The following is an 18,011-nucleotide window of genomic DNA, read 5'->3' as shown; positions in this document are numbered from 1 at the left end:
GCCATTCTGTCTCCACAGTTGAGGCGGGTGGTAGTGAGAAGGATAAGATGTACCACGATGAGACGTACGATGACAGGTGAGAAAGAGTTGGGGATACATTTATTTGAGCCTTGTTCTGGGATAGGGGGTTGAATGCATGTGCGTAAATTGTCATCTCAGATTAGCCTGTGCAGTCCGCACAGGACAATCAGGGACGACTCTTTACACTTTAATGAAATTTTTCGTTTTTAGGAAGTCCCTTCTAAAAGAAAATCCATTTTAGGTGCAAAGTATTGTATCTACTACTGCACAGGCTCATCTGAGAGGACACTTTATGCACATGCATTAAACCCAGTTTATTTCCAAAACGCCGCTCATTTACATGCTGAACATTATTTTTCAGCGAGGCTGTTTTCAGAGAAAACCCAAGCTATTGTCATAGACAGCTTGTCGTGTTGTCCGCCGGCGTCGTGCTAAAACCTTAACATTGGCTCTAAAAGTGCTTCCACCTACAACTTTGAAACTTCTTATGTAGATGCACTTTTATGAGTTCTACAAGCTACACTCATTTTTGGGTCACTAGGTCAAAGGTCAAGGTCACTGTCACCTCTAAAAAAAATAAATCCTACAAGCTTTCGCAGCCGAGCGTGGCATTCGTTATGCGGCGCTCTTGTTGTGTATTACTGCAGCCTTTTATCAATAATTTTAATTGATCTATATGTTATATAGCATTTAAAGAATTTTCTTCAGCTATATTTGCATAGTTGCATTATAGGAATTATGACTTACCAATGGCATTATGTTTTTTTCAATTCAGTGACCTCATTTAAATGAGATAAGATTTTCGCAGTTCACATAATTTCAATTTAATATTCATGACTTAGTTTAAATAAATTTAGAATTGAATCAATTCTCCAATAAGAAATCTATGTCTCTTTAACTAGCCATAGATACACTTAAACATCCTAAACCTCCATGATAAAATGAGCTATATGACAACAAAACTGTATAAGGTATATCTGTTACATGATATATTTTAATGGTTTACAAGAGAAACAGTCAAACATTTGTGCTTAAAAATCCTTAAGAGTAACATTATAACATAAGTTTGCATTTTGTTCTTTTTTTAACAAATGGTTATCTATGCAACATTTTACACAATACTTTCCCCTTCTATCAGTATTGTTTTTGTACAATGGAGGTTAGGCAGAAATTTGTTTTTGTTTAAAAAAAAATGTTTTAGTACCGGAATATGTATCAAATGGTTTTTTTTTAATTGCAGGCCAAGATATAAGAAGGACAAGTAAGTACTTACTTTAAAAAGTTTCAAAAATATTATTTTGCCCCTTAACCGTGTTTTCTTGACCATCTTTTCATTCACCAATAGTTTATTAGCTTATTATGTGTGCATTTGTAATATATGATTAAAATAAACTGTGAAGAATATTATGATCGTACATCTTAAGACTACCTTTTGGTCATTATAAAGTCGCAATTTTCTCAGGTATATTACATGTATACAGTAAATGACAAGTGGGCGAAAGAATATCATGTGGTATTCACTGGTAATATGAAATATTTATCAGGACCTTTTAATCACCAAGTATAAAAAAATACAGCCAGAAATACAGCCAACAGTTAAAATTGCAATTTCAAAATAATTATCATAGCAACAATTACACAAGTACAAGTAATGTTAAAAACGCCTCAGGGTGTTGTTATCCCAACATCATTTTGTACTGAGAACTGTTGTTCGATGCAAACACAGAACATCATAATTGCTGACTAATGCCTAGACCAATGAATTGTGTTTATAGATCATATAATTATCATCCTCTAAAGGCAGAGGGATATAGAATTGGCTTTGTCCATCTGTCTGTCAGTCCGTCTGTTTCAAAACTTTTTAGGGCTATATCTCAGAAACTGTATAATATATCACATTGAAACTTCATAGGTGTATAGATATCAATGAGGATAATTGCAATTCATAAAAACAATTACCCTACACCTAATTATTTTTTATTACTACATGTATACCATACATCATCGGATTTGCACCCATTCATAAACAAAACTTATTTTGCGGGGATATCAATTCAACGAATTTGCTTGTTATATATCATTATATATAAAATAATGATACTGTAATAACTGTATTTAATGATGCTGTAGTAATAACAATTTGAAAAACCTCTTTCATTCTACACAAGTTTGATTTCTAAGCCAGGTTGCTTACTTTTGACTGACAAATATGCATATTCACTCTTGAAAACTCTATTCAAAAGATACAATATTTCAATCTAAAAACTTCTATTTGTACATGTTAACTTTTTTTTTCAACATTTTATGATGCCTTGTTCATGCCAAAATTCTTTCCTCGACCCAGCAAAATATTTGTGGCAGGTACAAAGACCCTGGTGGCATGGACGAACAGGAATATCTGAAAGGAGCGAACGGTGCAGACTATGATAGATACGACCGCAATCATGACGACCATGATGGTGGTGACCATGACGATTACTCTGACAGGGACCGGGATTCTTACCAGGATCATGATGACCGGGATCACGACTCTTACCGGGATAGAGACCGGGATCATTCTGACCGGGACAGAGACTCCTACAGAGATGATGATGACTACAGGGATCACGATAGGGACTCTTACAGGGAGTACGATGATGACGACAATGATGACAATCATAGGGATGATGAGCGCACACGTATACACCCCGATAGGTAAAGCATCTTTACTCTTGCATTGAACTGATTAAATAAAATATATGAGCCTCACTCTGGGAAAATGGGGCTTACTGCATGTGTGTAGAGTAGAGTCCCGATAATCCAGGGACAACACGTATGGGGCTTACTGCATGTGTGTAAAGTAGAGTCCCGATAATCCAGGGACAACACGTATGGGGCTTACTGCATGTGTGTAAAGTAGAGTCCCGATAATCCAGGGACAACAAGTATGGGGCTTACTGCATGTGTGTAAAGTAGAGTCCCGATAATCCAGGGACAACAAGTATGGGGCTTACTGCATGTGTGTAAGGTAGAGTCCCAATAATCCAGGGACAACAAGTATGGGGCTTACTGCATGTGTGTAGAGTAGAGTCCCGATAATCCAGGGACAACACGTATGGGGCTTACTGCATGTGTGTAGAGTAGAGTCCCGATAATCCAGGGACAACACGTATGAGGCTTACTGCATGTGTGTAGAGTAGAGTCCCGATAATCCAGGGACAACACGTATGGGGCTTACTGCATGTGTGTAAAGTAGAGTCCCGATAATCCAGGGACAACATGTATGGGGCTTACTGCATGTGTGTAAAGTAGAGTCCCGATAATCCAGGGACAACAAGTATGGGGCTTACTGCATGTGTGTAAAGTAGAGTCCCGATAATCCAGGGACAACACGTATGGGGCTTACTGCATGTGTGTAAAGTAGAGTCCCGATAATCCAGGGACAACAAGTATGGGGCTTACTGCATGTGTGTAGAGTAGAGTCCCGATAATCCAGGGACAACACGTATGGGGCTTACTGCATGTGTGTAAGGTAGAGTCTCGATAATCCAGGGACAACACGTATGGGGCTTACTGCATGTGTGTAAAGTAGAGTCCCGATAATCCAGGGACAACAAGTATGGGGCTTACTGCATGTGTGTAGAGTAGAGTCCCGATAATCCAGGGACAACACGTATGGGGCTTACTGCATGTGTGTAAAGTAGAGTCCCGATAATCCAGGGACAACACGTATGGGGCTTACTGCATGTGCGTAAAGTAGAGTCCCGATAATCCAGGGACAACACGTATGGGGCTTACTGCATGTGTGTAGAGTAGAGTCCCGATAATCCAGGGACAACACGTATGGGGCTTACTGCATGTGTGTAGAGTAGAGTCCCGATAATCCAGGGACAACACGTATGGGGCTTACTGCATGTGTGTAAAGTAGAGTCCCGATAATCCAGGGACAACAAGTATGGGGCTTACTGCATGTGTGTAAAGTAGAGTCCCGATAATCCAGGGACAACACGTATGGGGCTTACTGCATGTGTGTAAAGTAGAGTCCCGATAATCCAGGGACAACAAGTATGGGGCTTACTGCATGTGTGTAAAGTAGAGTCCCGATAATCCAGGGACAACACGTATGGGGCTTACTGCATGTGCGTAAAGTAGAGTCCCGATAATCCAGGGACAACACGTATGGGGCTTACTGCATGTGTGTAGAGTCCCAATAATCCAGGGACAACACGTATGAGGCTTACTGCATGTGTGTAGAGTAGAGTCCCGTTAATACAGGGACAACACGTATGGGGCTTACTGCATGTGTGTAGAGTAGAGTCCCGATAATCCAGGGACAACACGTATGGGGCTTACTGCATGTGCGTAAAGTAGAGTCCCGATAATCCAGGGACAACACGTATGGGGCTTACTGCATGTGTGTAAAGTAGAGTCTCGATAATCCAGGGACAACACATATGGAGCTTACTGCATGTGTGTAAAGTAGAGTCTCGATAATCCAGGGACAACACCTGCTTTTATGGTATTTTCTGTTCAAATACTCTTGTTAGCAAAAACCAGTTTAGAAAGAGTCCTCATTGATTTGCCTCTGTGGATTATACTAGCTAATCTGGGAATACATTTTACACAAACGAATTAAGTCCCATTTTTCCTGAGCACGGCTCTAATAGATGATACAATGAGTTGTACACAAGTTTGCAGCTTTAACTTTATATTAACCCATTTATGCCCAGTGGACTCTCCCATCCTTCTAAGTTGGATACACGTATTTCCAAAATTAGGGATGTCTAGTATATTTATTTCTATATTTAGAACAATTCTTACAGAAATTCATTTAAGCAAACAGCGTAGAGCCAGATGAGACGCCGCATCATGCGGCGTCTCATCTGGGTTTACGCTGTTTGCAATGTCCTTTTTTCAGGATGCTAGGCATGAATGGGTTAAGGTGCAGAAAGCGCAATTCATTCGATCAATAGACACTTACACATTTTTTCATGATACAGTTGATGTTCTTCATCTGTTCTAGACATCCATATTGGTATTTAAAAGCCATAGATAATGTGTTTCTAAATGTTAACAAGGTTTGACCTTATTTCACATCACAGCGTTTATTTAACATTCCATGTAAAATTTTAATGTTGTTTATCTGTTTCTAGAGGATTATCCGTATTTCGTTTTTAATGCACCTCCATTTAACATGATCGCAACACTTAACAAAACAGATTATGTTTTAATGTAAGCCTTTCCAACTCAGAAAGAAGAAAAGTAAAATGGCTTTGTGCAACTACCATAAAACCAGAACAGCCTGCAAGTAGCTTGAAGTCTGTTCTGTTTTTATGCTTTTTGCTGCTGATCAGTACCAAAGTTTTGGAAAAAAAGCCTTGAAAACTTGAATTAGAAGGTTTTTGATTTAATTAATTCGTATCAGAGAGGTAAAGGTTTAATTGTATTCCATACTGATATCTGTACAATAACAATATTTCCATAACCATGTGTTATTTTTTAACCAGGAGTGATCCAGAAGACCCAGACAGCGTCTCCATGCGGGACGACCAACGGGGTTACGGGGAATATCAGGAGGAGGCCTCCAAGTTTGATAAGCGGGGAGCACCTATACCGGCCCCTCGACCTCTCCATAAACCTAGATCTGTCACCGACTTGTAGGATTTAAGGATTACCTCACCCACTCATGGCATAGCATAGATTAACCTTAACTCTTTCAGTGCTGGAACCGAATTTTGAAGGCCTTTGCAAACAGTTTTGATCCAGATGAGACGCCACAGAACGTGGCGTCTCATCAGGATCCGAACTGTTTGCTATTCTGATAGTATTCTTTGAAAAAAAATCAAAGAAAATGCTAATTTTTAAAATTCAGCAGACGACATTTTAGCAGACGACAAATTTCCCAGCATGCAAAGGGTAAAGGGGAGATTTATAGGCTTCAATGAGTATCCTGCCACTCGTGGCATAGCATAGATTTATTTGATGATTCATACTTCTGCATTGTATTTTTCTTCATTGGATTGTACAGAATTTGGTGATCACTTACCATGTCTAAGTTTTATGTGTTTAAATCTGTGTGTCTACAGGTGCACATATCTTTGGGTGCAATTTTGTAGTTGTCCTGTTGACTGCATTTCATATTTAAAGATTAATAGGTTTTGAAATATACATTCCAACGTCTTGCATTAGGTTGAAGTTAAATGTTTATAGTCATTTAACATTTTCAGTAGCTATTAAAATGATAACATGGATATTGCTTTGGAGTTTTAGCCATGCTTAAGTCCAAGCTTGCTATTTATACTGGTTATAAGGTTTCTATTCCTTCGAATTCCCAAACAACATGTGTTTATGTAGTGCTATATATTAACTTACACAATATTATTTATGTATTCACGCTTAATATAATTCATCCATGTATGTGAACACTCTACATTTTGTTGTATGCGAGTTTCTATTTTATTTTAAAGACTGCAATTTTTTACTGATTAGATTTGTGTTCTGGAATTGTTCTGTACAGTTATTGTAGCAACATTAGTAAGTTTAAGGAAATGTGAGTCATCGAGGTTAGGTGACATTTTTTGTCATAATATTTTTTTATCTGTTATTTTGTATGTTGTTAGAAAGATTTCAAGATTGATCTCTCTTAATCTTTGTACTAGAATCCATAAAAAAATTGAATTATAAGATTTACAAACAAATCAAAATTATATTTTTGACTTTATTTAAAGTATGTTTGTTATTTATCCTTGTGCTCAAAAGAACAGGAAGTTAAAAACTTCTATGTAATTGTGATTTGTTTGTTTCGAATTGCATTTTAACACAATTTGTTAAAATGTGGGTTATACATAACACACAGAATAACACGATGAACAAAAAGTGTAAAAACTATTTTAGGGAAAATTGAATGATTTGAAAGAAAAACGCTTGAGAATGATGCCTCATTTCTGCCCTGGTTTCATAATTAAAGCAAACTAGCCTTGAAATGCAGTAGTAAAAATAACAACTAATCTAATTAGTGTATGGCGCGTATAATGCCAAAACAACTGAGAAAGTTTCATCCATTGTTGATATGAAAATTATTTGTTAATCCTGTAAGTTGTATAGTATAGGATAAATAAAGTCATCTGTATGTATGTTTTTGTTAATCGTTAATTTATCAGTTTAAAACTACCATTAGTTGCTGTTTGATACAGGACATAAATATGGCGCTTTTATACATTTTCAAATTTGAAACTTGCATATACTTGATATAAAAAAAGTGTAAGATATGTTGTTTCTTGCATTTTAAAGTCTGAATTATTTTCCTTTTACATTATTGCTGTTTCCTGAAAAATACATAAATAATAATAACTGTTATGCTAATGGTAATAAGTTAGTTCACTTGAGCACAAAGTGCCTGGGGACATTGTTTCAGTTTTTGTCTGTTTCAGTTTTATTTCTTGCTGGTGCTAGATGTGAAAGGTTGTAATACTGTTATTGCTTTGTGCTTTTTTTTAATTTGAAGCACATATCAATATGTTTTACAGATTGAACATGTCCAATTCCTGTGTTTATGCCCGCATAATGTACAGAGGCTTGGAGGTACATAGTGATTGGCCTGTGTCACTTTTTCTGTCCGTAGGAGGTTAACCCAAAATGACCGATTTTGTCTTGCATCAATAATTCTTTAAAGCTATACACACGAACATCACCTACCATGATCTATAGTTGGATTAAGACTTACAAAGAAAGTCCAATGTCTTGGTTTACCTAAAAAGATGCGTTTTGTCTTAATATTAATACCGCATGCTACAAAGCTTGTAAACTGGCATGGATGTTGTCTATGAAAACTATCAACATATCCACGCCACATATATGCTACAAAGCTTGTAAACGTGCATGGATGTTGTCTATGAACACTATCAACATATCCACGCCACATATATGCTACAAAGCTTGTAAACGTGCATGGATGTTGTCTATGAACACTATCAACATATCCACGCCACCTATATTTGTTACCTTAACACTGACCTACATTTGGGCGTTTTCAAATGGACCCACAAATCAATACTGACAAGGCTACCAATGGGGGCATGTGCATGTATTTAACACAGTATCTTGCTGAACATTGTTTTTGTATCATCTAAAGGTGTGAAGAGTGCATTTTTGTTTCTTGTTTTCAAATCTCTTAAAAGTACATGTATTCTTCCATTGATACAATTTTTTAGTTTACAGATCATAGTCTTTCATGTAATATTACCAATAACATACAAATATATTACCTGTAGTGTGCATGATTGTTTTAACTGAACATGATATCAGATGTTTATGAGTGACCTACTTTAGTATGCAAAAACATTCCATGTCAAAATTATGGGATAAAGTCAATCAACAACATTGGTTTTTGGATTATTGACGCAAAGCGGCAATAATACACAGTAGCCAATCTTCAGCCTAATTTGCATATTACTGCAAACTTCGGAGCACTTCTGTCTACGCCGCAGAACTTAACTCTCTGTTAACGCAATTTGATTGGGTGTTGTGAAAATGTTAGTACATGCGCATTGAAAATGCACGGAAATAGCCGATATGAAAATGCACGGAAATAGCCGATCATATCGGCTATTTCCGTTATTTAACGGTGAATAGGTTGTCAAATAGTGCGGGGTTAACATGTACACAATGTCTTGCTAAGCTTTTCTTTTTCAGGATATGTAGTAACAAAATGACAAACCCAATTATTTTTTAACGTTCAGTCTATCTAACATTCCAATCTTCATGATACTTGGTCAATTTGCCTCATATGATACTTTGAACTAGTTCGAATCTGGGTCTTGTGGGGTCAAAAACTAGCTCACATGGTCAAATCAAAATAAAGATTTACATGAGCGTGCCACAAAAGCCTCTTCTGTGTATGCAGCAGCACGCAAACGCGCGTAAGTAAAATACGTGTTCTTCACCAGCTGGTCCGAGACTAGTAACACACTAAACATCGCAGTGGCGAAGACAGGGTTCAGAAACTTGAATGTTTTTCTAAATGAACTTAGTTTCCTTTTGAATCAGGGCCACGTTGTGAGATTTCATGTCAATAATCCACCAGTACTTTCAGTGCTTTGATTATATTATTTGATTGTTCATCTTTTGTTTAATGTTAGTTTCATATTGTTCTATATACAACAGTATGTGTACATGTGAAGTTAGACTTCAATGTCACATGGTTATATATGGTCTTTCTTTGCTTTAAAGTTTAAGGCATCATGCAAAGTGCTTGGCAAATGCATTTATTGGTCAATAACACTTAGGGATGTAATGAATAATTTTATTTATGCAATGTTGTATGTACTTATTGTTGACAAGATATGTTTTCTATAGGTCTATACGTCTGTAATAAATCATTATCATTATGTACCCATGCTATACATGCCCATTATAAGATTTTAATATGTTTTCATTATATTTTTTGTTCAGTTTAGAATTTTTGCAGCTTAAACTTTTATTAATAGTGTGTACATAGGGGTCACAGAGCATGTTAATGTAAATTTATGGACACAATGTTTTCAGAGAATCTCACTTTTTATTGTACCCCACAGACATTAAGGATTGCACATGTCCATCATTACATAAGTTTGCGTTTTAATTCATTTTTAAGTACTGGGTGGATAACGCTTAAACTTTCAGAGTTTAATGACTTTTTTGCAGATACTTGTAAAGAAAGGAAAAAGAGCTGTGTTTTTTTTGGGCATAATTATGTCCCTTTATGTGTTTATTCCCATTTTATAATATATATATACCCCTTTCACATTTGAATTACTTAAATGTGTAGATGAACATAAAGAAAGGAGTAGTGACTGCAACCAGTTTTGTCTGAATTAAGGCCCTCTGTGTTTTTGTCTTCTGTAGAATACATAGTGGATATGTCTGTGTCTAAACATGTGTTGCGGGGGTGAAACATCACTGGTGGTGATACATTTTTGGTCACACATCTTTCACATATCAACACATACATACAACCAGAATATAGTTAGTCTTACTAGTTTTATTAAGGAAGTATATACATTTCTTTTGATATCTGTGTGATGCTTTTTACATTGCTTGTTTGCCAATTTTTGTATGCCTGATGCTTGTCGACAAATTCTTGTGTACCAGAGACTATAGTGGCGTTATAGTAAGTTCTAAGCAATTGAAAAAGTCACTGAGTTGATTGATTTTTGCTGATATATTTTGTGTAGATGTTTATAGCAAAACTTGTATAACAAAATCCCTCTGAAACTTTAACACTGTCATATTAAAGGATATAATAAAAAAAGTTCTACATATATCAGGTTTAAACATAGAATTACTTAAACTTCATGTACCGATAATTTGGAAACGCTGAAAATGAATGCCTATTGAGAGTTGAGTGCAAAATTGAAGCCTTAGGCAGATCCAACAGTTGTGTGCTTTATTCTCAATATTAAAGGGACTTTTTCCACAGATTTTCATATTTTTGAAAATATGTCATTGAATGAATTTTCTTTCAAAACTGTTATATTTGGAATGTTTTGAATAATTATTATAACAAGAAATGGATTGAATATTACGAATGTGCCTTCCATGGGGTTTGAACACAGGACCTGTGGGCGCAAAGCTTAAAATTTTACCACATCACGCAGACTTTTGAATTTGTATAGTAGTTTAATTAAAAGCTTTTTGTTAAATACATATTTTGAATGAATTATCAATTGACAGCATAACAAACACATTTTTTGTAAGATTTTGATTGATAATTATACATTAAGGAACATAATTATAAAAAAAAGAAATGTTTACCATGGAAATTTCTTTAAATGGTTTGAATAATACATAGTTGCTTTTTTAATCTATGACACTTTTTTAAATGCTTATTTTGTAAAACTGTAAATGAGTCCCATTGAAGTTCAAACTGAAAACCAACCTTTATGAAAAAACAAAAACAAACGAGAATGATTTATAAGTAGATGTGTGCAATATATATATGTGTGTGTATGTAGAAAATACTGTTAAAGAAAGAAAAATAATAACATTAACATTAGAATTTGATTTTTTTAAAGTCTTTTAGATAATCTGTTCAAGTTAATATTGATAGTGTAGTTTCCCTTTGATTATACTCATTTTTGAGAGTTGCGAAGATATCCACCTCATGTTCATAACAAACCAACATTGTTTCATTTAAGTTGCATGTTTGTAACTCTAATTTATGTACTATGTCATTTTAAAGATTCATTTCCCAATATACTCGAAGACCAATATGTGCCTCAATAAATATTAAATGTTTGCAGAAAGTCATTGTAAGAATGGAGGATACATTTGTACTTGGCTTTATTGTTATTAAGCATCATTATTGTAGATCAGGGTTTCAGTCAAAAGAATTGATCTAACAGAAAAAAAGGTTACTGCCCTGTCGTTTTGAAATATTTCAGGCTTGGCATGACTAACACAACAGCTTGGCAATCCTCAACGTTCTTTTAGTCTAAGCCTTACCTGATATATTTTAGTTGTGTTCTGACAAAACTTGGCATAATGCATGTGCGTTAAATGTCGTCCCAGATTAGAAACTGCACAGGCTAATCTGTTACGACACTTTATGTATATGCATTATGCCTAGTTTTCTCAGAACAAGACACAATTACACAACAAGGGCAGTAACCTGTTATTCTCTTTATTCATATATGAACAGCTGTTTTATAATACCGTCACACTTCTGTTCAGATTTATTTACAGCGTATTATATTAATATAAATCTTTTATTATACAAAACGGAACATAGTTTTATTGTTAAAATTTGCATATCTTTGTTCAATATTGACTATGTTTACATACCAATATCATGTTAAATAACATACTGGTAATATGCATGTATCATTTATATCTTAAAGTTATGATATGAAACCTTTTCATGTTTGTAATTTGTCTCTCTTTTCATTATTTGTACAAAATATCTCTTTTTGTAATAAATAAAAGAACTATTAGCAATGCTTTTTTATTTATCCAAAAAATAAGAGAGACAGTAAAAAGTTGTTTTTGCCAGCTACTTGTAGTTGCTACTCAGTTGTCACAATGACATTGTAATTATAATATGCTTGTAGAATTAACATTTCATGTGCATTTATGGATATGAATGCAGAGGTCATGTATCTCTACAGTTATGAATATATTCTAATTTTGTACTTAAATTCTCAATAATTTTAAAGAGGCATTATCCATAGCAAATAAATATTATGTTTTTATGTGTGAGCACATTTTTGGCTGCATTGTAAAACTCATTGGCTTTGCACACTTTTTTGTAGACAGAAATGTTGCAACAGGGACCTATACATACAAATTGTTTGTATAGGTCCCTGGTTGCAGTAATCATGTATCAAAATGTAGCCCTTTTAGTAAAGACTTACTCTGGCTCGATTGGTCATTGTCGGCTCGGGTACTACTTACATGTACCCTGGGTACTCTTAAGTATACTTACATGTACTCTGGGTACGGTAAATATACTTAAATGTACCCAGGAAATTTAACGCTAAATCGGTCATTGTCGGCCATTTTTTAAAATTAATTATATTCACATTTATGTCAAATTTCTGTAAAATGGCCTATATATTATCAAAACTCATGCTCAAAAAGCATATTGATGCAGTTTTTTTTCAAAAGAGAAGTTTGTTTAAGATAAAAGGTAGTGTGTTTTACGATATCGGATTTGGGCGGGAAAACAAATGGAGTATAGTCTTATATCGACCTGGTATGGTAAAGTATATTGACCGTACCCGGGGTACATGTAAGTATACTTAAGAGTACCCGGGGTACATGTAAGTAGTACCCGAGCTGACAATGACCAATCAAGCCTTACTCTGGTCAATCTCCCATAGGCTTTGTTGACAGTGTACAAACTCATCCACAATAAAGGCATGTCAATCAAGCATTTTTTTCCCAAAAATATTAAAACACTTCCTAAATTACCACCTGTGGTATATTACAAGTTTATTAGGCAAGTGTGGAAAGGTAAAGGATTTGGGTTTAAAGTGTTCTGTTGATGGCAAATCTTTGTCTGACTCTCAGATCATAAGTAAAGATATATTAATCATTTTTAGCTCATCTATTTTTTTTTTTTAAATTATGAGCTATTGTCATCACCTTGGCGTCGGCGTCGGCGTTGGCGTCCGGTTAAGTTTTGCGTTTAGGTCCACTTTTCTCAGAAAGTATCAATGCTATTGCATTCAAACTTGGTACACTTACTTACTATCATGAGGGGACTGGGCAGGCAAAGTTAGATAACTCTGGCGTGCATTTTGACAGAATTATGTGCCCTTTTTTATACTTAGAAAATTGAAAATTTTGGTTAAGTTTTGCGTTTAGGTCCACTTTTCTCAGTAAGTATCAATGCTATTGCATTCAAACTTGGTACACTTACTTACTATCATGAGGGGACTGGGCAGGCAAAGTTAGATAACTCTGGCGTGCATTTTGACAGAATTATGTGCCCTTTTTATACTTAGAAAATTGAAAATTTTGGTTAAGTTTTGTGTTTAGGTCCATTTTATTCCTTAAGCATCAAAGCTATTGCTTTCATACTTGCAACACTTACTAACTATCATAAGGGGACTGTGCAGGCAAAGTAATGTAACTCTGACTGGCATTTTGACAGAATTATGTGCCCTTTTTATACTTAGAAAATTGAAAATTTGATTAAGTTTTGTGTTTAGGTCCACTTTATTCCTACAGTATCAAAGCTATTGCTTTCATACTTGCAACACTTATGAACTATCATAAGGGGACCGTGCAGGCAAAGTTATGTAACTCTGACTGGCATTTGGACGGAATTATGGGCCCTTTATACTTAGAAAATTGAAAATTTGGTTAAGATTTATGTTTTGGTCCACTCTACCCCTAAAGTATCATAGATATTGCTTTCATACTTGGAACACTCACAAACTAAGGGTACAGTAAAAGGACAAGTTGCATAACTCTGGTTGTCATTGTTACGGAATTATGGCCCTTTTTTGAATTTTACCTTGACCTTTGAATGACCTTGACTCTCAAGGTCAAATTATTAAATTTTGCTAAAATTGCCATAACTTCTTTATTTATGATTAGATTTGATTGATACTTTGACGAAACTACTCTTACCTGACATACCACAATAGACTCCACCCAAACCATCCCCCGTGCCCTCCCCCCCCTCCCCCCCTCCGCCCTCCCCCCCCCTAATTTTATTTTTATTTTTTTTTATTTTTTAAGATCATCTCACAAATGACCACCACACCCTCACACTATACCCCCACCCCACCCCCCCCCACCCCCCACCCCCAATTTTTTTTTTTGATTTTTTTTTTTTTTTTTTTTTTTAATCTCATCTCACAAATTACCACCACCCCCATCACAAAATAACCCCCCCCCCACCCATTTTTTTTTTTAAACGGTTATGTTTGAAATATCGTCCAACCATCGCACCCAAAAAATACCCCCCATCGCCCCCGCCACCCCCCAAACCCCCCCCCCCTCCCCCCGCCCCCTATTTTTTTTTTTTTTTTTTTTTTCGCTTTTTTGGAAGATAATGTAATAAATGTCCACAACCCCACACTATAAACCCCTCTTCACTCCACCCCTCCCTCCTTTGTGATTGAAAATAAGAGTCCCTTCACCTTTGAAAAGAAAATAGATGAGCGGTCTGCACCCGCAAGGCGGTGCTCTTGTTATAAGAATTTGGTTTGAGAGCTGAGTACCATTCTTTAATTTGATTTTTTATTACAAAATGAACAGTTTACTCAGTAATAAGAACAAAAAAGTGTTTTCTTCCTATCCAACCCTATTTTTACCTATTATAAACTTATTTTTTACTATTCAGGTTCAGTTTAAGATAAGATTTTACTAAATTGACGTAAAAAAATCATATTTTATGGATGCAATCTTATTTACTAAATAAACGGTGTACGGTCTTTTCTCCCCCTGGTCTTTTCTCCCCCTTGGACATTTCTCCCCCTAGTCTTTTCACCTCCTAATACCCTAGTCTTTTCTCCTCCCAGCATATTTTATACTGGGGGATTAATCTGCTACTTTTAACACCTCGATTGATATACTTGATTAGTCACTGATTGAATTATCAATGTTATTTCAATCAGTGATCAATCAAGCTCATCAGAGAAAGGAAGTTTATCATTGCTTCATTTTCATTATTTGACAATTAAATAGATTGAGTGTGTTTATGTCATTTCAACATTATAATGTTAAATTTATTTAAACAGTCTTTATTTGAAATTTAGTTTTATTATGTTGTATCTTTTTTTAACATTTTAATAGACTTGTTAGCCAATACTTAAAAATTATTAACAATAAAGTAACTAAGAATTATATTTCAAAATAAATCAATACATTAATTTGAATTAAGTATGTACATTTGTGTTTAACATATTCTAAGCTTCTTTTTATTATGCCAAAGAATTTATGTACGAAATGCAAAAAGTTACTAGATTATTCAAGTGAATAATTTTTAACCAGGTTTTCCGAAGGAAAAAACTGGTTATTAGATTGGCGAATGCGGGCGGGCTGGCTGGCTGGCGGGCTGGCTGGCTGGCGGGCTGGCTGGCTGGCTGGCGGGCTGGCGGAATAAGCTTGTCCGGGCCATAACTATGTCGTTCATTGTCAGATTTTAAAATCATTTGGCACATTTGTTCACCATCATTGGACGGTGTGTCACGCGAAATAATTACGTCGATATCTCCAAGGTCAAGGTCACACTTTGAGTTCAAAGGTCAAAAATGGCCATAAATGAGCTTGTCCGAGCCATAACTATGTCGTTCATCGTCAGATTTTAAAATCATTTGGCACATTTGTTCACCATCATTGGACGGTGTGTCGCGCGAAATAATTACGTCGATATCTCCAAGGTCAAGGTCACACTTTGAGTTCAAAGGTCAAAAATGGCCATAAATGAGCTTGTCCTGGCCATAACTATGTCATTCATTGTGAGATTTTAAAATCATTTGGCACATTTGTTCACCATCATGGGACGGTGTGTCCCACGAAAGATTCACGTCAATATCTCCAATGTCAAGGTCGCCACGACTAAAAATAGATTTAAAAAAAAAAAAAAAACTTACAAAGGGGGTTAATTTTTTTTTGTCATTTCAAAAGTTCAGTTTGAGTTTTCTCCCTTTATCAGATTTTTTTTTCACAATGAAAACCTGGTTTTGTGACAATTTTGTCCCTTGTTATTGAGTTAAACTGCTAAAGATTTAGATCACACAATGAATGATAGAAATTGAAATAAATTGCTAAAATAAGTGTGTGATTTAAATGTGTAGCAACCCAAATTTGGAATATTGATTATTAATTTTGAATTTAATATAAATATTTCCAAACTGTAAAATATAAATGTAAAATTGATCATGAAGCAATGAAAGTCAAATCAAAACTAACTTTTTTCATGACAATTGGACTGGGTAGGATATGGACAGGATGTGGAAATGGTCAGGTGTGAATCCCTAAGACATTCTTGTGAAAAATTCTTGCTTTATTACATGGGTAGAATGTGTCATCCTTTGGAATGTATCATCCTTGTTTATTTGAAAGAATGTGCCAATCGACATCTTAGCTAATTTTAACTGATCATAAAACAGAAACACAACCGAATTACAAATTAATTAATTTTATTTTATTTCAAATCATCAATTTTTATTCATAATATGGTATACAGCAAAAACAATGTTTAGTTTTGAAAAACATTTAATGAAAGTTTAAATATATTTTAAACATAAACAGAAACACAACACAATTTCTAATTATTTTATTTTATTTCAAATCATCAATTTTTACTCACAATATTATGGTATACATCAAAAACAATTTTTAGTTTTGTAAAACAGTTAATGAAATTTTAAATATTTGTACCCTTTTTATATTATTTAATTATCAACCACCAGTGTTCCAGATCAATCATACATGTGACATCAAACAGTTCAATCAGTCTGAAGTACATATATACATATTGAGGAGGTGTGAAAAACAACATCTTTTGATCATTTCATAAATATTCTCCTACCTAAATATACAGATAATAAAAAAAAAAGTTGGGAGGAGAAAAGACTAGGGTTTGGGAGGAGAAAAGACCAGGGGAGAAACGTCCAGGGGAAGAAAAGACCGGAAATCAAATAAACTGTAAATTAACTGAAAAAGGCTGTTAAATAGATATTTTGAAGATTTCTGCATGTCCTTGCATAGTCTTACTAAGTTATGAATTTGTAAAAAAAACTTATTGACAAAAAATGGTTGACTGACCTATGTATCATACTTTTTGGGGCAATATTAGAGGAAATTTTATTATTTTGTTCGATTGGTTATTGTCGGCTTGTTTTAAGTAAACAATATACCCCAGTTACGGAAAATATACTTAAATGTACCTGGCTAATAATAGACTATACCCAAGTTGTATTCGCACAAAAAATCGGATGAACTAAAATATTACGAAACAATTTTTTTAACAATTCTCCATCACCATGCTTTTTCGAGTATAAGTTTCTCTAAAATAGAGGCCACTTGACTGATTGTATACATTTACTGATTGTATACATAAATATAATTTTTTTTTGACAGTACCTCCCAGTTATAGTCAGAATTAATCGCTCGGGAGTAACACGTAGACGTAGACACGTTGACGTAGTGATATGAACATAATAAATTTCAAAAAAAAAATATAGCCTTCAACAATCAATTTATTGTTAGTATTCCCTGGTGCCTTTAAGTAAATTCTCCATACCAGGGGTATATTGTAGTATACTTAAAAGTACCTGGGATACTTTTAAGTAGTATCCGAGCCGACAATTACCAATGCGTTACGTCGTACTTTTGGGCCTCAAGAATGCAAACACTTCTTCTGAGTTATCATAGATCAGGGCATTCTTTCTTTTTGGACAATTACAATATATTGTATTGATTACAATCAATCAATATTAATACGTTCCGTATTATTTTCAAGTTTGTAGGAATTGCTTTTTTTGGTTAAAATAACAGATTTATTGGGTACTATA

The 18,011-nt window shown here is 34.9% G+C and overlaps 2 protein-coding genes across 4 annotated transcripts in view; both read left to right on the top strand.

The window, feature by feature from the left end:
- Positions 1-7,529, top strand: part of LOC127880899 (neuroglian-like) — a 136,238-nt gene extending 128,709 nt beyond the window's left edge. For all 3 annotated transcript variants that reach the window (XM_052428385.1, XM_052428384.1, XM_052428383.1), the window contains exons 23-26: positions 19-76; positions 1,262-1,282; positions 2,383-2,715; positions 5,508-7,529. In XM_052428385.1, the coding sequence (XP_052284345.1) occupies positions 19-76; positions 1,262-1,282; positions 2,383-2,715; positions 5,508-5,661 (566 nt within the window). In that variant the 3' untranslated portion in view covers positions 5,662-7,529. The remainder of the gene's footprint in view (positions 1-18; positions 77-1,261; positions 1,283-2,382; positions 2,716-5,507) is intronic.
- The window catches only part of LOC127880903 (E3 ubiquitin/ISG15 ligase TRIM25-like), a 285,579-nt gene that overhangs the window by 233,137 nt on the left and 34,431 nt on the right, over positions 1-18,011 (top strand). The window lies entirely within an intron of this gene.

Source organism: Dreissena polymorpha, chromosome 5 (genome assembly GCF_020536995.1).
Source record: "Dreissena polymorpha isolate Duluth1 chromosome 5, UMN_Dpol_1.0, whole genome shotgun sequence".
NCBI classification, from domain to species: Eukaryota; Metazoa; Mollusca; class Bivalvia; order Myida; family Dreissenidae; genus Dreissena; species Dreissena polymorpha.
This window is presented reverse-complemented; position numbering and strand designations above follow the sequence as displayed.